Genomic DNA, 26199 nt, shown 5'->3' on the forward strand with positions numbered 1-26199 from the left:
GTCTCTAAATACACCTAGTGACCTCTAAGTGTATTTACATTATCTACAGTATTAATTGTATTATATTTAAGCAATATCTCACATCAGTGATGTGTAAATAAATAAATAATAATAATAATACAATATTATGTTGAAAACTAATTGTTATATCTTAATTTGATTAAAGTTTTAATGTATACATTTATTTAAACACCATGTTGATGATACATTTTAAATAAACTGTTACTAAGGAATTCAAAAAAATAAAGTAAAAATAAAAATAAAATAAAAACGGGTATGGGTGAGTGCCAAAAAGGAAGTATCCGTAGCCTACTCATACTCTTTCGCAAAAAAATGGTATCGGGACATCCCTATATAATGTTAAAAAATATACACTAAATAATAAAAAAAAATTGCAAATATAAAATAGTTTGCTAGATTTACGTTTTTAAAGTCGGAAACGTGCATGTTTGAGTGTTATACCTTTATTATGTGCTATACCTTTATTAACGTTTTATTTTTTTTATTTTTTATTTTTTTATTTTTTATTTTTGGATTGGCCCTGTTTACTTCTATTTAATTGTAACTACTGTAGACGTGAAAAAAAAAATGAATTAGTTAGATATTAACGAAATCATTATTATTGTTATTATTATCATTATGGTAAACAGCACTATGCCGCATCTGTCGATCGAGCGTATTGTATTTAACCTGGTGACAGATTCCAGATCATTGCTTTTCCAATCTTCAGGCTCACAACTGCACACTGATTTCCAAAACATCTAGCCCAATTCAAACAGAGGAGCGTGGGAAATCTCGTCTAGTCTCCCTGAATGACGGTGACTCGAACGGTAATGATCGTGTAGGGAGGAGGGAGCGCGTGTGTTTTGGGGCGGTCTGTGCAAAGCGTGGTCTGAAATGCGTTGGTATAAATCTAAGGACTCTTCTTGCCTAGGTTGCACAGACAGTTGCATTATCCATGTAAATGGCTTTAGGTGAGACTTTCGAGTTGGCAGTGGAGCAGGGGCATATGGTGCAAGTGTTGATGCGGCATTGCCAAAACATGAAGCGCCAAGAGACAAGATTGCGTTGGGCCACTGCGTTCCTCTTTGCAGCTTTCCTCGCAACTTTGGTTTGGCTGCAATGTCACCAACAAACTACAGTAAGAGTAAGAAGAGTATGCTTCTGTTTGTTCACACTCTAATAATGTTGCTCAGATCTAGTGTTTGGAAAGTTAAACAGACATTAAGTGAATATCGTATGATGGACAGTGTCAGCGGTCATAAAGGGCAATATCTTAAGATTTAGATGCAGTTGAATGGGGAGGAGCTCAAAAGCAGAGAAAGTTTGTGTCTCTGCATGTAAATAATGTTACAGCTCTCTTATTTTCCCAGATGTCTCCAGATGCATTTTCCAGCCCTGAGACTTTGAAAACTGAAGAAGGATCATCTAAAGGACACACTGTTCATCTTGAACGTAGGTCTATTCGTTAATTTATCCATTTATATGAGAGTCATACTTACCAAAGTTACAAATATTTTTGACACTTATGATATGCATATTATAAATCCTGCATTTTGCCTGCTTCAACATTTTCCACTTATAATTGTATTAAAACTTGGTGATGCTCATTGACCCCACCCATGGGTTTGACTTGACTTTGCTTAAATGAGTTCACATTTACCATATAGTGTGCTGTTCAAAATTGTTCATAATGTTGACAAATTATACATCTTTATAATTTGTCAACATTATTAACTCTTTTTTGACTAGACTATATAGAATATGTCTACTAATTTAAGCAAAGTGACATCAGTTTCGGGGTGGGGGCATGCACATCAACAGTTTTTTTGCTTGTATTTTGGCAATCTCTTTATAATTACTTGATGTACAAAGAGTTTCTAGATTTACGTATTGTATGTTGAGGTTTGAGGATGCGAAAGCTGAACTGATTAATGACTCACTCTTATGTTTCCTCTATTAAAGCTGTCAGAAGCCAGAATGGTGCTTTTCTAGAAGACCAGCTCATCCAGTGGATCATGATTAAAAATGGCCTTGACTCTGCAAACTTCAAGCTGACAAACAACTCACACCTTGACGTCTTCAGAAAGGGCTTGTACTTAATCAGTATAAGGATTTCTTACCGTATATTTGATGGACAATGTCAACCTAATGATGATCCTATTATTTTAGAGGTCCGGGTCACACAACAGCATAGCGACTATATGGAAGAAAGAGCGGTCATAACTGGTCTGGAGACTATGCCTTGTTTAACATATTGGTTGCATTCAATCACTTTGAATAGAGTAATAATGCTAGAAGCTGACACTACTTTAAGAGTGAAAATTAACCCAAAAAGTGGCAGATTTGTGCAGTGGACTAAAAACTGCCACTTCGAAGTCACTTACCTCTAGTACTGGCTTTTTTTACATCAGTCTTTACACAATGGCGTTAATACACATTTATTAGAAGATGATTAAGATTATTGCCTGAATTTTTCAGGTTTGCTTAATTTTTAAATCACTTATTATGTAGGTATATAAAAGCTTAAAGTTACAGAATAAGATATGAAAATATATGACCACTTTTTATTTTCTAAATTAAACCGGTATATTGTTGATAGGTGTACACTACTAACCATAATGTTGGAATTGTTATTAAATAACATGACTACATGCATATGGAGCATCCACAAGAAAAGCATATTTTGAATATGTTGAGGAAATATCACTATTGTTATGTATGTGACAAATTGTGACGCTATGACGGTAGCCGGTGGAATAATGTGCATGTTTTGTTAACTGTTTTAATGTCAATTTTTAAACTATTTAATATAGAGAATTTTATTGTCATTCGTTTCAACCTGTTAATTTTTCAATAACTTTTGTTTTATGACAACAACAGTTAATTTTTTATAGGTTGGAACCCATCTTGTTTATTACCTTAAGCTCCTGTTGGCAATTTTACACAAATGTAATTCAGCATGACATTGGTTTTTTTTTTTTTTTTTTTTTTGTGGTTCACTCAGAAATATGTAATTTTGTATTGAAATTCAGTTAAAAGAAGAAATAACTTTTGTTTTTATGATTTTTTATTTTTTTATTTTATTTGTTTCAATGTGTATAAAATCAATAAATATATCCCTGTCATAGAAAAATGGCATTACTGGCACAGTTTGGTACTGCTGGTTTTTACTTGATTCTTTTTACCAGTAACATCAGTTATTTATCTAATATTTATGAATTCAATATTCAGTTGCTAGGCAAAAATAATACAGAATACAAGAAACAATGAATGTTTAATAATCTCTTGTGATTTCAAGCCACTTTAGTTACCTCATATTTCCCTATGTATGTCTTCTCAGTGTCTAAAAGACAGGGAAGCAGGCTCTCCACATGTTCAAAAGTTGCTGTAGCACTCCTTTAGCTGGAGAGTTTCTATCTTGTGACCTCACTTCTCTTCAATAGATTGTTTTAAAACTGAACAGAGAGTGTAAATATTCTATTTGACAAGCCAAAACCAGTTCACAGGAAAGCACCACACTTATACAAAGATTCAGGATAAAACTCAGCTAGACTGGGTTCTTCTAAAGATATTTAAGTCCTTTTCAGCGGTGGTAGTCTTAAGTTGAGGTTCTGAACTGCTACCCATTTGGCACAACTTTGATCTTAGGGTCAATGAGAAATTAGAGAGAGGTTACTCTTGAGGAAGGAACTTATATTCAGAGTTAAATATTCAGAGTTGTGATGCTTATGTCAAAAATGCCAGTGAGTTGTTTAACTGTAAGGTCAATATGGCACAACCACCATATTTAATGTTACGATTTCTCACACTCATGTCTGGTCTATCTCCTTGCCTTATAATGTCAATTTATTCTGTTTAGAGCGGGACAAAGCCAGGTGCAGAGTATCCAGAAAGACATCCATTGAACACTGGAAAGAAGCCAAAACGGAAAGAATCTCTAAAAGGAGAACCTGACCATAGCATTACATCCAGACAAAGCAAACTTGAAAGTCCTCTCCACTTGTCAGTTAAAAAAGGAAGCTGGGTGGGTAGCCAGACTTCTTCTCAGATATATATATATAAAAAAGATTCCAGAAAATGTGTACGGGTCTGTTTTGCCTTCCAGGAAAATTAAGAGTTTGGGTGGAGGAGGAGGGAGGAATGTCTTATAATGTTGAGAGCTCTTTAAATTTTACTCATGAAGAAATTATTTGCACTTTTGTCTAAAAGTGTTCTCTTAGAAGACTATGGGCTCTATTTTAGTAACAACGCAAGTGCAGCGCCACTTTGCGCAAAATCTAATTTTCATGCCAGCACAAAGCATATTTGTGGGTGGGAGTGTATGCGCTGTCAGTGGGTGTATGCACACAAACTGGGGGTGTGTTTTATGTAAATGAAGATGCGCAAAATGCAATTTGATATTTTCCTGTTTCTGCATTTGCAGTTTGGAGATTCCACCAGCAGGTGGTAATAAAGTTCATGTCCAAACTCTGAAAAAGTGGAACATCAAATAATGTCACCGACAATCACTGTTGTAGTCGTTTTATGAAACAAACATTTGAGTTTTGTGATAAACTTCCTAAAGGTTACGGATTATTTTTTTCAATTTTGTTTATTATTATGTTTAGGCAATCTTTACAAATGTATTTATGATCTAATTTATATTGGTAATTTTCCACCTTCCACCTGTTGTTTTAGAGGGATTTTTAAGTCATTGCAAATGGGGCCAGTGGAAGAAGCTGGAGAGGTTAAAATGTTTGAATGTGGTATGATTTTTTTTTACCACTTCATTATTTTGATTATATTTTCATTTCATTTAAAGTGTAATTATATTTAGAAATATTTTTGGTTTAGTTTTTTTTTTTTTTTTAATTGACCGGAAGAAGTGAAGTGTTTGCAATAATCCACAGCCATAACAGAAAGAAGGCTGATACAATCACTGTTATTACTAGCCATGAATTGTTTCGATTTGTCAGTAGATGAAAATGATTAATAATACTTGCATTCTCTATCATTTAATTGAGCCTACATCCAAATCCTGATGAAATTTTCCAAGTGTATAAAAGGAGCGTCACTGTAATAGAAATATGTCTGATATTCAACAAGGATGCAGTTAATGCTTAAAAGAACGTAAGTCCATATTTCTATTCTTCTGAATCATTGCATACAATCCATTTACAATACCAACATCTTATGAATGTGCTGTCTTTGTTTATATCACTGGTGCTTGAGGGAATGGACTTTATAATGGGACGCAGATGGTAAAATAACCGGAGAAGAACCTCAGAATTAAATTGCACTTGACCCAGCCCATTAGCACTTTGCATGCACAATTTTGCCAAACCCATTGCGCCTAGACGTAGCCAATTTTTTTATAATAATAATAATAATAAACCTATGTAGTAGTATCCTTTATTTAACCAGGATAAAAACTCATTGAGATAAAATCTCTTTTACAAGAGTGACCTGGCCAAGAAGGCAGCACTGACACAAATGACAGAAAACAAGCACTCAACACAGAGACAAAAGTGGGAATGCGCTGGCTGTGGTGTGGATGTGAAGAATAATAACTCCTGATAGGGGTTAAGAAAATCAGTCTTCTGAATATGACTAGATTACAGTTGATCACATTATAACTGGACTCAATATTTTCACAAACTTGCCAACCATGGACAAAACACATAAATGCCTCCGTTTTCAAACCAAGACCACCACGAAATACAAGCATGGTGAATGAGACATTGCATACAGTAAAGATGCGAAGCCTGGATATTTTTTGTTTTCAAAGAACATGATCTAATAGAACACACACACACACACACACACACACACACGTTGGTGCAGCTATCATCATGAGGACTCTCCATAGACATAATGATTTTTATACTGTACAAACTGTAGATTCTATCCCCTACCCCTAAACCTAACCCTCACAGAAACCTTTTTGCATTTTTACATTTTCAATAAAACATTGTTTAGTATATTTATTAAGCGATTTGAATTATGGGGACACTAGAAATGTCCTCACAGACCACATTTATAGCATAATACCCTTGTAATTACCAGTTTGTAACCTAAAAAAAGTCCTCGTAAACCACTTAAACCTGCCCACAGACACACAAACACACACACACCCATCTTCAACCCAAAAACAACAAAATTAGTTAACTTTTCTGTTTGTGTTACATGTTTTTTTGTTTTACTTAAGGGTAGAACGACTTCATAAAAATCTAGCAGTCACAGGATCATTGAGGAAATAAAAACACTAATTTAAGAAACTCTTTCTGCAGGCTAAGTCAAATGAAACAAAACATAGAATGAAACTAAAGAAAACAGTAATCCATATTCGTGTACAGTAACATCAGATAAGGACAGACCTAGATGTAAAAAAAAAAAAAAAAAACCCAACTGACAAAGAGTGTTCAGGAGTGCTTGAATATTTGTTCATGTATAATTTAGTATAACTCTGTCAAGTGTAGGGGCATCTAGCTTAGGAGCTCCAGGTATGTGACAGGCACTTTGCCTTTCTGGTTGCCTCGTTCTCCAATAAGCCAGTCTGGATCCATGCCAGGCACCGTGTACACAGTAATCAGCTATAGAATAATAGAGGAAGACAAAATGAACACATTGTGCTTTGGGCCAACTCAGCTGTAATGCTCTTCTAGAAGCATTCATTCAAAACAGGTGAAAAATGCATGTAACGCTTTCAACTATGTTGTAATAGCATCTGAAAACACTCCATTGACGTCTTTTAGTTTTTAATGTCAGAGACAAGGCTATTATGTCTGTTCTGTTAGGTCAATGTTGAGTCTGTTTCTTAGTTTGTTTTTGTCTTGTCTGCCTCTTGTATTCTGACTGACACAATGCAAGCAGTTACTCCAACTCACCAATCTAATCTATGAGTGTCATAACATGTAAATATATACAGTATGTAACATGCCATAATGCCATATTTTATATGGCAAATGTAAACAGTTTATAAGTATAGAAGATTAATTTTTTTTGTCAAAATGCCCATCAAACTTTAAGCTTTTAATGCACTCTCACTACATGCTATATTTCCACAGACACTTATTTAATTATTTATTACAGACTGTTAAGGACTGAGAAGGGGCTTTATCTTTTAATTATTTCCTACCTCATCAGCGAGAAGGGAGAGTTCACTTGTATCTGCAGCATCATAATCATAGAGCACTTTGGCCTTGCGAGTACCAGTGGCTGGTGGCTTCACCTCCTCAATCTTCAGCGTGTTGGACTCAAGCGCATTGGAGTCGTTGGGGGGATGGATGGGTGAAGAAACCCCAGACATAGTGGCAGAGGGAAGTTGAGCCGGTCCAGGCGACATCCCTGACGTGGAGGTGTTCACAGCAAAAGCATTAGGAAAGCTGGAAGGGTAACACACATACTGATAAATATATATCTTGAATGTACTTCCAAGTTCAGATATTTAGTTTAGGTCTACTTCTGCAAAATATGCTGCACTTCATATTGTATTGCACCAGGGAATATTCCTTTAAAATAAAATGAATTGGAAATTCTGTCATCATTTACTCATTGCTTTGTTTACTTTGGTAAAAATTGGTAAAAATTATGATAACAGTAAATCAATGCTTATTGTGCACTGTATTCCGGATCTTCAGAGGCCGTGTGATGTATTTGTGTGAGGAACAGACCTAAACATAAGTCTTTATGCAGTGATCAGCATCACCATCTGTCATAAAACTCAAATTCCACTCTCCTCTCGTTGAAACCTTCAAAACTGCCGCCTCATCAAGAGCTATGACAGCTTTGACATAAGTTGATGTCAAATGCCATTGGCTCTCGGGAGTCACGTGAACGATTGCGACATTCTAATATTTGGATGAAGATTTTCAGCAATTAAAAACTTCAGTTTCACACTGTTCTTTTTTTTTTATGGACAATTTTTGCACTTTAATGAAACTTCTTGCAGAGGGTTTTACCATGCTGACTGTTATTCACTGAGCACAGCAAGCTATCATCTCGCAAAAACACGCTCTAAAAGTTGTGTCTCTCTTGAGAATTGGGTCTCTCGTTAAAACCACCACCACTAAAAATATATAAATTTTAGTAGTCGACCTCACTAAAGTCAGTTGTTAGACGACTACCCTGGCACATCCCTAATTGATATGACAACATAATGTAACTAAACTAACACATTTACAATGAAATATATTGTGCTTAAACAAGAGCAATAAATCCAAAGATTGCAGAGCCTTTGACGGAATCGTCCTAACTGAAGTGCAAACTGCAAGACAATGACATTTTCACGATGCAGGTCAAAAAGCCACTACGGGGATGTGCTCATCATGAGATGTCATGAAGTTAACTCTCCTACTTTGTCACATGAATGTAATCGCTTAAATTTAGTCAGTAAACTTCCTTTTTCAATGTGAAGGCAAAGGTTACTTACGTATCTCCATTTTCACTGGCAATACGGAAAGAAAGAGCAGAAATATCAGGTCAAAGTGGATCCATGAATGGGAAACTGCACATAAAGTCTTGTGATCATCTAAACTAGAAATAGTAATTTCTGTGTATGTTAATCTTGTTCACTTACGCTTTCTGTCACAACTTCATATCAAAAATAAACAAAATGGGAGTGAACTGTCATGCAAATCCTGTGGCTTGCAGCCACATTTGACTAAAACTCTTTCCTAACAATGTCCTTTATTTATGATCAGCTACCCTAATGTATGAAAATGTTTGCAGCACCTCAGTAGGACTCTCACCTGCTCAGTTCTTTCTGAAGGTCTTGCATGTGCTTGTGACACTGTGCAAAGTAAGCAGCCTGGGCCTCCACAAACTCATGCAGGCAGCGCAAGTGGTTCACCTGCAATGGGAGGATAGCATTCAGTCTCTTATTTCCAACAATTCAAAGATATACACCAGGTTTCTTTAATTAGCCACTGCTGTATGTGTGTGCATGTCAGGTGTACTCACATGTGTGCTGCTGATGCCCTCCAGTAGGAGACGTGTCACCTCGGCCTGCCTGTCAAACTCAGTCTGTGCCACACGCAACTCGTGCTCTGCCTGGTGGAGCAACAAACAAACAAATGAACGCACGCGCACACACACTTATTTGTCACTGTTTCATCCTTATTATTTATTGATAGAGACAGTAGAGGAAATCATGGGGAGATTGGAGTAATCAGCATGTGATGCAGGCCAGACTCGAACCCACATCTCACATGACAACCATTGCTCAGTATGTGCACTAACTACTAGGCCATGCCATCACCTTCATGAATGGTTTTAAATGATTTAGGAATTACATTAAATATATAGACATAGGCTATATTCACACCGCAGCTCAATTGTGACCCAAATCTGATTTTCTGCTCAAATTTTTCTGTGTAAATTTTTCTGCTTTTTTTTTTTGTAAGGTTGTTCACATGACATTTTAATTGTTGCCCACATCAGAGACTGGTCTGAACAGCTAACGCTTCTAAACTGACGCGTATGCGCACAACTCTCCCTGAGCATGCGTATTACAAACTCTGGCATGTTCATCATTATAATATAAATAATTAATTCAATTGCATTAAAAAATGTAACAAGCTATTTTTTTAAGTGGATAGGACGCTTAATGCCTATATATCTAATAATACTTCAGCAAGTGATGGAGAAAGACCGTCTTGATGGATAAAGTATTTTTAAATAAAGTAATTTGCTTTCATATGGTGCAATTTAATTATTATCGAAGCACAAGCGTGTAATATTACTTAAGAGCGAAACACGCTATCATAATAATATGAATAATTTAAATATGAATAATGAATTAAATTGCATTTAAAAATGTAATTAGCAGTTTTTTAAGCGGAAAGGACATTTAATGCATTATTAATAACTGTGAAAAATCCAATGTAATATCTAAAATGTCCAGAACAAAATAGAATATTGGTGACACAAAAGGGGAGAATCTCAGTTTTCTAATGACACCTAGATTAAGCTGCTAGTCCACTCAGAGGCCAAGATATTCAATGAAACAATGGGGGTTTCACTTTTGCTTGAGAACGATGAGAAGAACATAATTAAAACTCCACATTTCAAGTAATCTGTATTTTTAAACCATTTATATTAGGATGAAATAATGAAATAAAAATTTCTTGCTAAGTGTAAATCTTCCCATGAAACAGAACAAAAAAATAATGCTAAATTATGTAGTTGCATTGCTGTAACAAGAATGTCTGTATTGGCTGAAGGAGATTCTTTAGCATTTAATAAAAACTGTTTAACCAGACATTGTGATGTCAGTGGCAGACATATAAAGCACTGTCATCATTTTGGTCTAAGCTGCTGTAATGCACACAATAATAAGAGTGAAATTGATCTGATATTCATTCATGGTGCTAAACAAATGTCATTCACACAGGTCATCACATTTAGTTTCTATAGACCGATTGATAGATTTGTGTACACAAGGAAATATAAGGTGGGTACAGAAGACCATCATATGAGTAAATTATGCCATTTATTATTACACAATAATTTATTACGCAAATTATTTCACAGAAATGTATTCACTCCCTGAGAACTACTGCATCCAATAATGTGTGAAATATCATGCTGTGGTATGAGCACATATGAAAAGGCAAAAGGGGAATGTGCCCGATACTCACTTTATCCACTTCCTCACTCCAGAGCTGGAACACGCAGCATAATGACAAGAGAAGAACATTGATGACATCATACCAAGAGTCTGCCCGTTTAACTCTTTGCAAATAGACCAATGTTGGCTAATTCTTATTGTAGCCTTAAATTCAACAGTGTTCACACACTTTTTGACAAATTAGTTTCCATGACTTCAAGTCATTTGTAAATACTGGATAAGGACTTACATTTTTTTTTATAGAGAGCAGTCTTATAGAGAGCAATTTCTAGCCGATAAAATAGAACTTGATATCATAAATTGCTTGATATTTTCAGGTTGATATTTTCAATATTAAGTAATAGCAACCAAATATTTTGCTTAATAAATTTTACTTTTATTGTGTCGTTATCCTCCATGGGATCTTGAAATGGAAAGAGACATTGTAATGTAATCAGACACACTGGCACCACAAGTTCATGAAATCACTATAAGGTCGAGACCCTATAAAATGTGTAATGATACAAATGCTACAATGGCACCAGATAAAAATGATTACACACACGTCTTTAATGCAAAAGTGAAAAAGAGTAAAAGATGCCAATTGTTTCGCATTCCACTGCAAATGTTCCTCACAGAAGGAGATTTTCATGTTTTGACTTGCGCAATAACATTACGTTAATATGCTTTCAGAACACTTTGGGCAAACTGTATATCTTCAACTAGGTTTTATTTGTTGAAATGCTTTCATTAGTTTTGTTTAAAAATAAAAGTTGTTTCTTTTATATGTATGAATTTGTTTTTAAAAAATGTTTTAGAAATGGATGAGTTAGACAAGAGAAGGAAAAGAGGATAACAAGTGCAAAGCATATATTGGAACTCCAAAATTTCAAGAATCCCAACTTAAAGATATTTAATGAAGCTGGTTGAGAAAATATCTAGGTTTTGCAGAGAAAGGGTTTGAAGAATCTAAAATATTGTGTGATTAAGAAAACCAAACAAACTAATAATTACCATCCTTCCATTGGTGTTATTTTACAGCTTTTACTAGTGATAATAAAGAATGAGTAGGTATGTCCAAACATTTGACTGGTACTATATATTACATCTCAACGACAAACATAAACACTATTACTGTATATGTTATAAATGTTATTGGGGCTGAATATGCATGTATTGCTTTACTCATCACCAAAACATTTAATCATATACACAGGTTAAGGCACACAAACATTCAACACGGTAAGATTGGAAACACTTAAAGGAAATGCAAGAGAGACGATATTAGAAAACTTACAAAACTGACAAAGAAAGAAAAACAGGTAAAAAAAAAAAATTTAAAAAAAATTGGACACCACATCACTATCATCACTGATCTATGTTAAAGGGATACTTCACCCAAGAAACAATGAGAAACAGTTCAATATTTAAGTTGTTATTTACTATAAATTCTCCTCCCTGCCTGATAGGTCATGATATGCACAAGTGTGTGAAATTGAAAGTGGAGATTTATTGTAAAAAAGGACTTAAATATTTACCTTTTTCTCACCCACACCTATCATATCGCTTCAGAAGATATGGATTTAACCACTGGAGTCGTATGGATTACTTTTATGTTGCCTTTATGTGCTTTTGGAGTTCAAAGTGTTGGTCACCATTCACTTGCATTTTATGGACAAATAGAGCTGAAATATTCTTCTAAAAATCTTTGTGTTCAGCAGAAGAAAGTAATAAACATCTGGGATGGCATGAGGGTGAGTAAATGATGAGAGAATTTAAATTTTTGGGTGAACTATCCCTTCAAGGCACACACAATAAAGATAGCACCTCTTAAGGCACTCTACTGTATCAGGCGGGTTCAGTTAAGGCTTTACTCTAAATTCAAAGCTCATACAACCTTTCCTTTTTCACTCAGTTCTGAATTACCAAATTCACTATTCCACAGTGTGGAATGAAAAAGGTGGTGGGGCAATGGAACCTGAGTGATGTTTCAGTGATGGTAAAAATCACCTGCACAATTTAACCATCATTCCCTAGGATTCTCTCCCTAGCAATTTCAAAGGGCAGATGATGTTACAGGGAACAAAGCTATTAGGAGTAATAGTGGGGATTTTTTATTATCATTTTTATTTCTGGAATGATGTTCCAGAGACACAAAAAATATGACCATCCTACTCAATTTCTACTTTAAATGCTGCCATAATTGATAATCAATAAAATCAATGTGATTATCTCTAATTGCTGATGTCCATACTTTCTCATTTAAAAAAAATAGATAAATTCTATGTAAGAAATTTGACTTCAATATATTGTGTTGTCTTACTAATGTCACCTCTCAGCTTCATATTAAAACAGTCAAACTTTTATTTTTTTAACATGCTGTATGTAGATTTAAGGGCCATTCTTAGGTATTTAGCTGATACTTTTTATCCAAACCAACAAACCACATACTGCTTAAAAAAGAAACAACCTAATGTAAAAAGTGCTCAAGGGTACAATGGCGAGAGTTCAAGGATCTCCCCTTGCAGGGTTTCAACCTATAACCTTTCAGTTACCAGCCCAGACGTTAAATCACTAGGCTACACCACCACCACAGAGTACAAACTATACAGCAATATTGTGCCTTGGAAATGCAAATACATTTTAAAGATGCAAATCTCCTCCGGGTTTGGTGTAAATATTGAGTGCAAATAAGGGTCATGTAAAAACAAAGAGAGAAAAAGAGGGAGTGTGAAGAATTAAAAAAAAAAAAAACAGAATTCTAATTCTAGGGTTCTGCAGCCATCTTACCGCAGATGCACTGGCGGACAGAACGTAATTGCGTGGCCTAGTCTCCTGAAAGTCAGGCGCAGCCTACAGGTGAAGGGGGAAAAAGAGAGTTTTACAAAGAATCAAGCGTCATATATATATATGGCACATCAGATAGCTTCTGTGCTGCCTTTTGTATAAAATAAAATAGAAATATATATATAACAAAATAAAATTCTAAACTACTGTACAATAACTCAAACCAATAAAGCAGTATTGCAACTTTTAAAAGTTTCCAAACATTGTTGGTTGAGATGTAAATGTTTTTAATGAGAACATATATATTTGTCTAATACAAACACACCTGTGTGTGCACACTAATTTCAGAACAGTAAAGCTCACCTTCACTTAAAGTATTAGAGAGTTTATAAAAGGTTATTAATAAGTGCATCAGCACAATCAATAGAAAGAATAGACACATACAGTATATTTGACTAATGGGGATTGACATTTTTAAAAGTATAAACTACACCATACTCTATAACAGGGGTTCCCAAACACTTTTTTTTTTTTTTTAACTTGTAGTACTCCCTGAAGAAATGTTCATGTTTTTTTTTTTGTTTTTTTATTTACTTTTAAAAATTCAATTACTTATTTTTGTATATAAGATTAGTGTTGTATTTTGCTATTCATTTGACATATTTTCATTCGAAATGTACACCAATGTAATTTGGCAGCAGTGTTTCTATCACAATCTCACAAACACCCCTGCAGTTGCATCATGAATCTCTAGGGTTTTGTGAATGGCTGGTTGGGAAACCCTGCTCTATACTGTAACACACCATGTTAAAAAACTAATACAGATTATATACAGCCATTTCGTTTGACTGATTAAAAAAAAAAAAGAGAGAGAAAAGAAAAAAGGCCACATCGTGCTATTGCTGTATGTTGCTTGACTTGACATGGTTAGACAGTGCCACTAATAACACTATTCCTCAGAGGAGGCAGATGGAATTACTACTAGGAGACAGCCAAGAATGAAAAAGCTGATTAAACACACTCACACACTGCAAATTACAACAAAGAGACATGTTAGTGTATAAATGGGAAAAGAAAAGGTCTGACAAAGACAATAAATTACCTTTAGCAGGTCCAGAAAAGTCATAAGACTATTTAATTATTCACAACCACAAATAATAAAGGTTCCTATGAGAGATTTATAGAGGTACCCTTAGACAGCTGTTTTCCTGATGACATTTGATTAGCTTTAACAAAGGATGTTCAGAACATAAGACAGGAACAGGAGGGGAATCACCCATTGTCCTTCAAGGGCCATGCAGCTATTAAAACAATAAAAACGTGATAAAAGGACCTGTGACTCAAATTCCTGAATAACTGCAGGAATGAAATGGAAAACCCAAAACCTAAGGAAAAGGAAATGTCACAAAGGTGTCGACTGTGAATCACCTTTGCATGCATACACTCCCTGACTCATAGCTCCCCCATACAGAATTCTAACCTTCCTTCACATTTGAAATACTTCCCAAAATAGAGTTTCCATAACAAATACCCCTGTGAATGAAAAAGGGAAATCTAAGCAATGAGGTAAATGGGATAAACCACAGGCTTCCACTTTAACCAAAGCCAGGAGTGCACTCTTTAGGATGTACTTGCTAATTTGCCCCTTAAGGGTCCTGAATCCTTGAGTGCTTTTGATAGCTCAGAAGTAGTTCCTTAAAATATCAGGGATTGCAATTAATGGATAGGTAGATTAAAATAAGAAAGTGGGCTATGGGGCTGGCAAAAGGACCAAGATGGAAAAACAGGCACAGGGACATGAAGAAATTGTAATTAAATCTTACAGCAGCCTTGGCCTCTGCTAACTTTGCCTTCTTGAGCCGGGCTTTGCAAACATCCAGGTCGAGGCGCCGATTCTCAAGAAGCTTTCTTTCTTTCTGAAAACAGAACATACAGAGCTTTGTGTAAAATGTGTTGTATGTTTCCAAGAATGACTGGAAACCATAATAGTCTTGTTTTCAGTCAATCATGGCAACGTTTATTATAAGGCTGGATAATTAATCCAAGAAATAATTGAGATTACAATCACAGTTTCCACAATTAATTGTGTAAATTACAGCATTCCATGTTCTGTAGGTCTACTCAAAATCTTCTATGTACAACATGTAAAATAGTTATTGAGCATTGTAATCAATCATAGACATTTCTGATGTGTACATGAATGCAATGGCAAATCAGAGGCATTTAAATTAGTATTTACATCAGTAATGTATTGGGGGTGTATTACAGAAAGATCCTAACTTTTAGAATAATCTTATCTGCATGGTTAGCATGGTAATTTCAGTCAGGATCTCATTTAGGACAAACGCTATTACAGAATAACAATTCCCAAGCACATTACCTTATCTTAATTACAGGACACGTTTTAAAGATTTTTGGCAAGTTAGATTGCTTCTGTCATGTTCCTTTTCTATCTGCAATTAAGATAATGCATTTAGGAAATGTTATTCTGTAATAGCTTTTGTCCTAAATGAGAGCTTGGGGCAGAGTTTAAGCTTGTTCACTGGTGTTCTCTTGATTTGGATGTTTCTGGAAACTTTCAGAACATGTTGGAACATATGTTTCCATCTAAGTGTCAAAGGATTGAGCCCCATGTTTCAACAATTGATCCATGTGACACTTCCAGCGCCTTCTTGCAGCACTAACATTGACTGTGTAAGAGACTAGTAGAGTTTAGGACATTATCACACCAGGTGTCCATTTCCCCCCCCTTCCGGTAGTCACGAACAAGGACTGAGTCACCAACACAAAACTATCTGAACTTGGAGTGCTCTTAGCATCATAACTGCTGAGCATTCTGTGACTGACTAACTGCTCTGGCCAGACAAGGCTTAAGAAGGTCCAGTCGTGTTCTCAATTTGCGATTGAGGAACAACATTGCTGGCGACTCCTTTATAGTGGTATATGGTTTGTTACTGTATATTAACAGAAATGTATCAAGACTCTGTTGAATCGTAGCCAAGCCCCTAGAACAGGGGTGTCAAACTCAGTTCCTGGAGGGCCGCAGCCCTGCAGAGTTTAGTTCCAGCCCTGCTCCAAAATGCCTCCTTGTAATCTTCAAGCACACCTGAAGACCTTGATTAACTGCTTCAGGTGTGTTTAATTAGGGTTGGAGCTAAACTCTGCTGGACTGTGGCCCTCCAGGAACCGAGTTTGACGCCCCTGCCCTAGAAGCTTTTAAGGCATGTTTGAATGTTTGGACAAAATGTTCAGCTTGCTCAATCCTGGAGGGGTGGTAGGGTGTGGAGCGAACATGTTGCAACCCATTTGCCTTCAGAAAGAGGGAGAACTCATCAGTGCAAAATTGTGGGCCGTTGTCACCAAGGAGCTCTAAAATACCTGGAGAGTGCTATGAGTTAGCATACCCATTAATCTCTATTGTGGTGCTAAGTTGGCGCAGGGTCCCCACGACCACACCAGAAGTAAAAGCCATCTTAGCACCAGTTGTGGCATGAGTTAGATAGTTATTCAGATTCCTTTATTGTCATTGTAACAAAATTATAATTATATAATTATATTACATTTATTACAAAATTCTGTATGGCTCAGTCCAGACAGCAGCATATAAAATACAATGAAAGTAATACAAATCAATAATTAAAATCCATTGATATATAAACAAGATAAAAGTCAAGATAAGAGACTGTTGTAATCATTAAAGTGCATAAGTAAATAACTAAATCAAGTCCATAAATAAGGTGCACTAAAAGAATACTGATAGCAGCGTGTGTGTGATTTCCAGTGAGGAAAGTGCTCCAACAGTCTAGACACAATGATCCTGTATAGGGATAGTGGAGGCTACAGTTCTTGGAAAGAAGCTGTTCCTCAGTCTGTTTGTATGGGACTGTATTGTCCTGTATCAACTGCTGGATGGTAGAGAGTCAAACAGGGATTTTCCAGGGTGAGTTACATCACTGGCAATGCTTCTAGCTTTCTTTGCAGCCGACTAATGTAGACCTCACCCAGATTCAGGTCCGATGACCCGTTGGGCTGCTTTCACCACACGCTGTAGTTCTCTCTAGTCGGCAGCAGTGCAGCTAGCATACCATACTGTGGCGCAGTAGGAGAGTATACTCTCTGTGGTGCTATGGTAAAATTCCTGATAAATTTTTTAGGTAGTTGTGCCTTTTTCAATTTCCGTAGGAAGAATAGTCTCTGTTGGGCCTTCTTCACCATATAAGATGTGTGCTGTGACCAAGTCAGATCACATGAAATGTAGACTCCCAGGAACTTAAGTGCTCTACTCTTTCCACTTCCTCACCATGTATGTAGAGGGCAGCATGTTCTGTTTCCTTGAACCTTCTGAAGTCCACAATAATCTTTTTTGTTTTTGTGGTGTTGAGGGTCAAGTTGTTGACGCAACACCATCAGGCAAGATGGCACACCTCCTCCCTGTATGCTGTCTCATCATTGTCTGATATCAGTCCCACCAGGGTGGTGTCATCTGCAAATTATTAAGGTGTTGGAGGAGTGGGTGGGGGTACAGTCATGTGTGAACAGGCAGTAGAGAGCTGGACTGAAGACACAGCCCTGCTGAGCTCCTATGCTCAGGATTATGGTAGAGGAAGTGTAGTCTCTGTGTAGTAGCTCTATAGCCGCAAGAAAAAAAACAACGTCCTCACAACACAAAGTGCATGCATCCATGAAGTGAACATGTGTCTTATTGTTGTCTCTTGCTGTCTGTCAAACAAGGATGTGAATTAAGTTTGTTTCTGACCTCACGCGAGTGGATGCTCGAGCTTGGCTGGTGCTTTCGGGTTTGTGCATGAGCTGTGACATCAACAGTATGAGATGGGGTAAAACATTTCATGCGGAGGCCAAGATGGCGTACTCCCAAACAGGCGTGTTGTGAGTGCTGTCTTCAGGCAATTCCGAGATTTACATGAAACTATGCAATATAACCCCGATTACATTTTTTTGTTTGAAAAGTTAAACAGCTCCACATTATCTTGTTGTGCTTTTCGCCAGACTCATATGGGTAAGAAAAGAAACAGAGAAAAGGATGAAGTTATACAAGCCAATATGGTGGCTGAAGAAAGCAAAGATTTCGACTAACTTTCTATGGACTCAGAAGAACCACTTGCAATGACACTTCTATGTACTCCATGCAAAAGTCCTCCAGGAGAAAAAGGAAAAATATTGATGAGAAAATTAACATACTCCTTGAGGCTATCACTGCACTTACATCGAAATGTGATGGCACGTTTCAACGAGTTCAAACAAGGAGTCATTAGTTTAATTTTAAAAGATCCTTTACTAATTGATAATTTGAGACCAATTACTTTACTGAATGTCGACTATAAGATTTTAGCCTTAGTATACACAAACAGACTGAAAAGCGGTTTATGTAATATAATCAGTGAAATTCAAACTGGTTTTATGGCTAAACATCATATTAGCTGTAATTTTAGGCTTGTACTGGACCTTTTAGATTATAATCACTATGTCAACTGATGCACTTATTTTGTTTCTGGACTTTTATAAGGCATTCAATACAATTGAGCACAATTTTTTGTTACAGTGTTTAAATGCATTTGGTTTTGAAGTAAATTCATTCAAACTGCTCAAATATTTTACAAAGGCATTCAAATCAAACAAAGGGAGTCCAAAACAGACTACAAATCCCATGAAGCCTTGCTCACTAAAGGATCGAACTCTCAACTCCTATTGGATGAGGCACACGACAGAACGCACCTCAACCATGACATCATCAGGAGTAGAAATACCTCTGAAATGCTTCCGGGATTTGCTTCCAGCACCTTTGCTCGCTGTGCGTAGACACAGCTCATCGCTGCTGTCAGGTGCAGCCTCGTGGCACAAAGTAACGTCCGACTTGAAACTGTGGCCACACAATCTCCATCTCGCTGGATGAGTTGGGATTACTCTGTGTTCCACCGAACACTCCGCATCTTCAACCGTTTGCCTGCAGAAGTGAAGAGAGAAAAGATTTCTCTTCCATCTTCAATCAAGTCGACGTTGCTGATTTCTCCACCAGCCTGCCGAGAATCAGCAGCCGTACCGCCCGCCAACAGAGCGAGGAAACGGCCTCCCGTCATCACCCGAGCCTCGAGGAACCGAGTCTGAGTTAAAGGACGGATGAACACACATTCTGCATCCTCATGCGATTCAAGTAAGAGGTTTACGTCTGGGCAGAGATAGAATATTACAGTGTGTTATTCTTGTGTATCAAGGTTATTGCTTGTACAGTTTACGGACCGCCATGTCCGCTAATTATTAATACTCAGGGTATTAATAATCATGAATTTGATTTGCTGTATTGTAGTCCAACCATATTGGGCTGTTGTGCATTTCCGCCATCGCGGGTGAGACCGGCAAACTGAGTTTATCCATGAAAGAATCAAAGACAGCGGGACGGTTTACGAGCCATCCACCGTGTCTCTTAGTGATAAACTAACAGCTGCTTTCTCTCCCACGACTGCAAAACCGGCTTTGGGGCCATCACTTAATTCTCTCTCTCCCTCGTACTAACCACACACACATGCACACGCGACCCCTCACAAACATTCTGGCACACATTTTTGGCTAGTAGATAGCTTCGTGATAAAGCTCAGCTTTGTCCCTAAGCTACTATTGACTGGTTTCTCTCCACCCACATTCGCGGCCATATTCCCTGGCCAGAAGTCTCGCGTGACATACTCTCCACGAGAGTCCGCCATTTTGTGCGCGTCCCTCCTTACACACACACACACACACACACACACACACACACACACACACACACACACACACACACACACACACCTTATGTGTTATAGGATTATTTTAGTTTCCATATCTAATCATATCACTGTTTAGTTTGTAGTTGTAAGTCGGAAGTTTATTGACTGCATTGTATTAATTATTAATTGATTTTACTGCATAAATAAAATTTGTTATATTACAAAGAGAAGTGTTTTGGTGTGTTTTGCATACACCTGTGTCATGCTGATGGGATGTCAGTGCTTGGATTCAAGCGTTCATTCATTGCTTTTCTTCCCGAAAATCGATATTCTTCGGATGTCGATTTTCCTATCTAATATTGAGACTGTTATACTATCTGGTTATTAGTCCCTGATTCCAGAGTGGTGCCCTTTCAAAATTAATCCTAATTAATATTCTACTGATTTTTGATAATTGATAACTATCTTTGATGATTGTTGAATTTGAATGATCAATAAGCTAGTGTTAATTTTAATTAATGTTTCATCGATGTTAACAATTAACGTTTATCTTTGATAATTGTTGATTTAAAGGATTAGAAAAAGCTAACATTGATTCTCATCAATGTTCTATTGATTTTAATAATTAATAATTATCTTTGATAATTATTAATTATTGCTAATAACCAAACCCGCTCCAAAATGTAGCGCACTACATTTACTGGAGCCCCATATGAGGTTTTAATGAGTTAGATTCAATTAATTAATTTAAATATTAATTAATATCTAAAGAAATAATTATCAATTATTTCTGATAGTAACACTGATCTAAACAACCAGTAAAGCCCTACAATTGGATCAAAAAATTTATTGGTGACACTTAATCGATTTGGTTTTTTATCCCCCATAATATTTTTAAGAAAGTTGGTGGTCTCAATTTTCTGTTAACTTGTTATTTTTTTACCCACCATATTACCCATAAAATTGTCAAGATTTCATGAGCAAACACTCTTGGCTTGAAAACTGTGCTTTGTGCACAATTTTTCTCCTCATAGAACGAAAATTTGGAACAACGAACTGATTACTATTAAGGGCAAATGTTTTTTTTTTTTGGCGAAATGGTTGGAATATTGGATAATTTGCTTGAGTGATCTTTTTGATTCATCATCTAAAATTGAGTCTAAATAAAAATTTTCTTTAAAATATAAAGAATTTCTAGCAGTGATCAAAGGTATTCCTTATTATTATTCCTTATTGCTTATTAATCTAATGCATAGCCACCTGGCCTATAATAAATTAGAAAATAAAGACTGTAATTTCGTTGTAAAAGGCAAAGATATATTTGACCAAAGATGCACTAACCAAGATATTAGACAAGTCTTTCATGATAATAGGAAAGTTATTCCAAGGGGGAAATTTTATTGGAACTCCATCCTAGGTAACGTTAACAGGAGAAAGTCCTGGCTGTTGCCCTACAAATTTGGAATTTCAAATAAAGTCAGAGAAATGCATTTAAGGATCTTATACAAAATGTATCCCACTAACATTTTAGTTTATGGATATTGGAAAAGAATGCTCTTTGTAAAAATATTGTTTATGTCATTTGTTTTCTGATTGTCAAATTGTACAGACATTTTGGAATGACTGTTCTTCTGCTTTGTCTGCGAAAACTAATTGAAAGATAATATTGATGACATTGTTTGTTACTACAAAAATGAAGACAAAAGTATAGACAAATGATTAAACTTTATTATTTTGAAATGGCAAATTTTTTATTCATAAATGCCGAATGTCTAAATCTTCTCCATCATATAAGGCTTTTTGTAACGAACTAGTCTTTTTAATGCAGTCACTTAATGTTATGAAAAATGCAAAAAATTACATCTATTGTAAAGTACTATGAATCTGTACTTGGTGTCATGTGAATACCTTTTTTTTTTTTTTTTTTTTTTTTACCTATCTTTGGAGTTACTAACCTTTTGTGCCTGTTATTGTAATGTTGTTGGTTATGTTCTATAAATAAATAAAGTACATTTCATGCTTTTAGCAGCCCGCCTAAATAAATAAATAAATAAATAAATATCGGTCATCGGAAAAACATGTAGTAATGAAATATAAGGAAATGTTTGTGATAAAAATGTTTCTTGTAAAAAAAACATTCGTCAATGGCCGTCAATGGAGAAACATGCTAAGCACCGGAGGTGTAGTTCCATTGGGTAGGTGTCAAATTTAGACGCTGCGTTGACTTTTCTATAATCCATACAGAACCGTACAGACCCGTCGCTCTTAGGAACCAGAATAACTGGGCTGGACCAATCGCTGTGGGATTCCTCTATTACCCCCATATCAAGCATTGCATCCAATTCTTCCCGAACTATTTTTTTTTTTTGTGTTCGGGCAGACGGTAAGGACGGCTACGTACCACTACCCCCAGCTCAGTCTCGATGTGGTGCTGGATGAGGTTTGTACGACCCGGCAGAGGGGAAAACACGTCTGCAAATTCCTGTTGCAACTTGATACGGTGAGAGTTGGTCTCCACAAGTGACCGGGGTGATATGATTGGGTTTTGTATTCACCTCCGGCCCGAGCTCCGCCCTCTCCGGAACTACCGTAGCCAACGTCACAGGGACCACCTCCCTCTATAATTTCAGGAGGTTGATGTGGTATACTTGACATGCACCTCCTGTATCGAGTACCCCACGCGGGCGCCGCCCATATAGCAGCTTGAAATGGGGAAAACCCAGTGGAGGCTTGCGGGACCTCTTGTACTGCAAAAAACAGGGGCCCGAGCCACTTATCCCAATTTCTAGCATCTTTGTGTACGAACTTAAGAATCATATTCATCAGGGTTTTATTAAATCGCTCCACCAGGCCATCTGTCTGCAGATGGTACACGCTGGAGCGAACCGATTTAATACCCAATATTTCGTAGAGTTTGCGGAGTGTTCATGACATAAATGTCGTGCCTTGATCAGTGAGGATTTCTTTCGGAATCCCCACTCGAGGGGGGCCTGGGTAGCTCAGTGGTAAAGACGCTAGCTATCACCCCTGGAATTCGCTAGTTTGAATCCCAGGATGTGCTGAGTGACTCCAGCCAGGTCTCCTAAGCAACAAAATTGGCCCAGTTGCTAGGGAGGGTAGAGTCACATGGGGTAACCTCCTCGTGGTCGCTATAAAGTGGTTAGTTCTCGGTGGGGCGCGTGGTGAGTTGAGCATGGTTGCTGCGGTGGATGGCGTGAAGCCTCCACATGCGCCAAGTCTCCGTGGCAATGCGCACAACAAGCCACGTGATAAGATGCGTGGGTTGACAGTGTCAGACGCGGAGGCAACTGGGAATCGTGCTCTGCCACCCGGACTGAGGCGAATCACACGTGACCACGAGGACTTAAAAGCACATTGGGAATTGGGCATTCCAAATTGGGAGAAAAAAAAAAGAGGAATCCCCACTCGGGAGATAATTTTGAAGAGTGCCTCCGCAACACTGCGTGCTGAGATGTTGCGTAGAGGCACCGCTTCCAGATATCGCATTGCATAGTCCACCAGGACCAATACAAAGCAATGTCCACATGCAGTCCGGTCTAATGGCCTGACAAAGTCCATGCCAATTCTTTCGAAAGGGAACCTCGATTAATGGAAGTAGGTGCAATGGCGCTCTTGCGGTGGCCAGTGGATTCACCAGCTGACATTCACGGCATGCCGCACACCACCTGAGAACAATCGCCGCGAATGCCCGGCCAATAAAAACGGGCCATTAGTTGGCTCAGTGTTTTCCTCTCCCCTAAGTGACCTGCCATCAGATTATAATGAGCCTGGAACAACATTTCCCGGCGGCTCTGCGGTATTAACAACTGGGTTGTATCCTCTTTTGTTTGAGCGTCCTGCGTCACTCAATACAACCGTTCTTTTATTATCGCAAAATAAGGATATGAAAACGCGATGTTTGGCTGGAGTTGTTGACCATCAATAACTTTCACTTGGTCGAAGGCATGCCTCTCTAGACTGCTCTGGGAAGTCCCCTGAGGATGGGAGGGGCTGCAGCCTCCCCCTTCCTCATGTCACCCTGACATGGGGCTGACAAAGACGGCCCCGGCCCCAACTCCCCTGCCAAAGCATCGCACATTTCACATCTAACAGCCTTCATGCAGGACCCATCCACACATATTCCCTTCAACACATTTTTGAACACAGGCCAATTAGTTCCCAGAATTAGCGGATGGGCTAGGCGGGAACTAACCGCCGCCTCCACTCTATGCTTTGTTCCCCGAAATTTAATAATGAGGGTCACTATAGGGTAGTTGTGAATATCCCCATGCACACACTTAACCCTCACCCTTTTGGTTGTGCCCAAAGAATCGTGTTGAACCAAGCACTGGTGGATACTGGTCTGGTTACAACCCTTGTCCACCAAGATTGGTGAGAACTCCCCTTCACACTGGTATCCTGTATGCTCCAGCCCGATCGGGGGCAGCCTGTGGAGTGTCGGGGATCCGGACTACAGTTCAGATCCCCGAAGAGTGGGAGGGCTCTTCCACCCTCTGGTACACCGTCATATGCTCCTCCGCCAATTGGACAGCTTCCTCCAGTGACGCTGGGCAGTGGCACTGGACCCATTCCGCTGATCAGCTGCTCCAGAACCACCTGGTCGACAACTCCCTCGATGTCGCAGTCCTCTGCCAGCAGCCACTTCCGGAAGGTGTTTCGGAGCCATTGAGTGACGGCAAACGGGCAGCCAGTGAGTACTGTTTGTGAGATGAGGAGATCCGTTGCTTTCTTGAATTACTTTTCACAGGCCGCACTTCAAGTCCATTTCTTATCTTTGCATAGCATTATCCTGCATCACTGTAGTAGCCCAAATACTCCAGTGACTGTTTGAAAAAGTCAAATTTCTCATGCTGCAGTTTCAGACCAAATTTCTCTAGTCTAGTGAGTACTTGGTCCCGTGTTTTGAGGTGTTCTGAGTCATTTCGGCCAGTTATTAGTATGTCATTGAGATAACAGTGAGTTTTTGTAAGTCCCAGAGGGACTTGGTCCATTGCTTAGGAAATAATGCTGGTGCCGAAGCAATTCCAAAGGATAAAGCAGAATAAGCCTTTTTGAGTAGACATAGAGTAATTTCTTGGACTCCTGCTCTACTTGCATCTGTAAATAAAGATTTGATAAGTCTAGCTTAATGAACAATTGGCTGCCAGCCAGAGATGCAAAGAGGTCTTTGATGTGTGGAATATACAGATGGCTGTGTTGAGTGTCACTTTAAAATCACTGAGTCATCTTTTTTTATTACTGGAACCACTGGTGTGGCCCTCTCACTATACGGTATTGCTGAAATCACTCCCAACGCTGTTAAGAGTGTCAACTCAGCCTCTACCTTTGGTCGTATGGCGTAAGATCCTACATGTGGCTGACAGAGCAGGATCAGGATTGAGTGTTATTTTAACCTCAATTCCCTTCATGGTGCCAAGTTCCTGTTCAAAAAGTTTGGAAATCCTTTTAAACACAGTCTCCGAAGTGGCTGCACATCTGTTTTTGACCGTTTTAATATCTTGCCAGTTGAGTTTTATTGATCTCAGCCATTCTCTACCTAATAATGGTGGTGCGTCACCATTGTCAACATACAGTGGTAATTGTGCTGACTGACTGTTCAACTTTATAACCACTTTGATGACCCCTGCTGGCACAAGTGCTTCTCCATTGTATGATTTGAGGATTATGTCAGTTGGCTGCAGTGTAATGTCACAAATTACTTTCATATTTTTCCTTTGAAATTAAGAATACTGCAGCCCCTGTATCCAGTTCCATTTCAATAAATTTTTCTTCAATTTCTGGAGTCACACAAATGTAAGTTGTTCTCTCTCTGTGTTATATACAATGACAATTATAGCATCATACGTTATCCATTAAAAGCATTAATATGCACTAAAGTCGCCATCCTTTCTCTCGATTTGTCCACTGCTTGGTTGCCGTTGCCATCTTCAGCAGACATGTGCATTCGTCATTCAAAAGTATACTTGTTTTACGTTCATCTACTCTCTTTCCGCAAGGAGAATAACGTAAATAAAACCACCTCATTGCCAATTTACTGGGTCTGGGAAGAATATTAATATATTCTTTTTTTAACTTTTTCAC

At 37.8% G+C, this 26199-nt stretch overlaps 1 protein-coding gene and 1 long non-coding RNA gene across 6 annotated transcripts in view; one reads left to right on the plus strand and one right to left on the minus strand.

Moving 5' to 3' along the window:
- Nucleotides 1–807: 807 nt before the first annotated feature.
- On the plus strand, nucleotides 808–3142 carry LOC127422443 (uncharacterized). Its single transcript, XR_007894165.1, has 3 exons — nucleotides 808–1147; nucleotides 1374–1455; nucleotides 1966–3142. It is a non-coding gene; the product is annotated as an uncharacterized LOC127422443 (long non-coding RNA).
- Nucleotides 3143–5384: 2242 nt separating this feature from the next.
- LOC127422248 (endophilin-B2-like) overlaps nucleotides 5385–26199 on the minus strand; it is a 59070-nt gene continuing 38255 nt past the window's right edge. The window contains exons 6-13 of one of the 5 annotated variants that reach the window (XM_051665623.1): nucleotides 15202–15294; nucleotides 13382–13444; nucleotides 10623–10646; nucleotides 8944–9033; nucleotides 8733–8833; nucleotides 8414–8428; nucleotides 7121–7367; nucleotides 5385–6575 (exon numbers count right to left, since the gene is read on the minus strand). In XM_051665623.1, the coding sequence (XP_051521583.1) occupies nucleotides 6468–6575; nucleotides 7121–7367; nucleotides 8414–8428; nucleotides 8733–8833; nucleotides 8944–9033; nucleotides 10623–10646; nucleotides 13382–13444; nucleotides 15202–15294 (741 nt within the window). In that variant the 3' untranslated portion in view covers nucleotides 5385–6467. The remainder of the gene's footprint in view (nucleotides 6576–7120; nucleotides 7368–8413; nucleotides 8429–8732; nucleotides 8834–8943; nucleotides 9034–10622; nucleotides 10647–13381; nucleotides 13445–15201; nucleotides 15295–26199) is intronic. The other 4 variants (XM_051665642.1, XM_051665651.1, XM_051665632.1 and 1 more) reach the window with 4 other exon arrangements.

The sequence above is a fragment of the Myxocyprinus asiaticus genome, chromosome 3 (genome assembly GCF_019703515.2).
Source record: "Myxocyprinus asiaticus isolate MX2 ecotype Aquarium Trade chromosome 3, UBuf_Myxa_2, whole genome shotgun sequence".
Taxonomy (NCBI): domain Eukaryota; kingdom Metazoa; phylum Chordata; class Actinopteri; order Cypriniformes; family Catostomidae; genus Myxocyprinus; species Myxocyprinus asiaticus.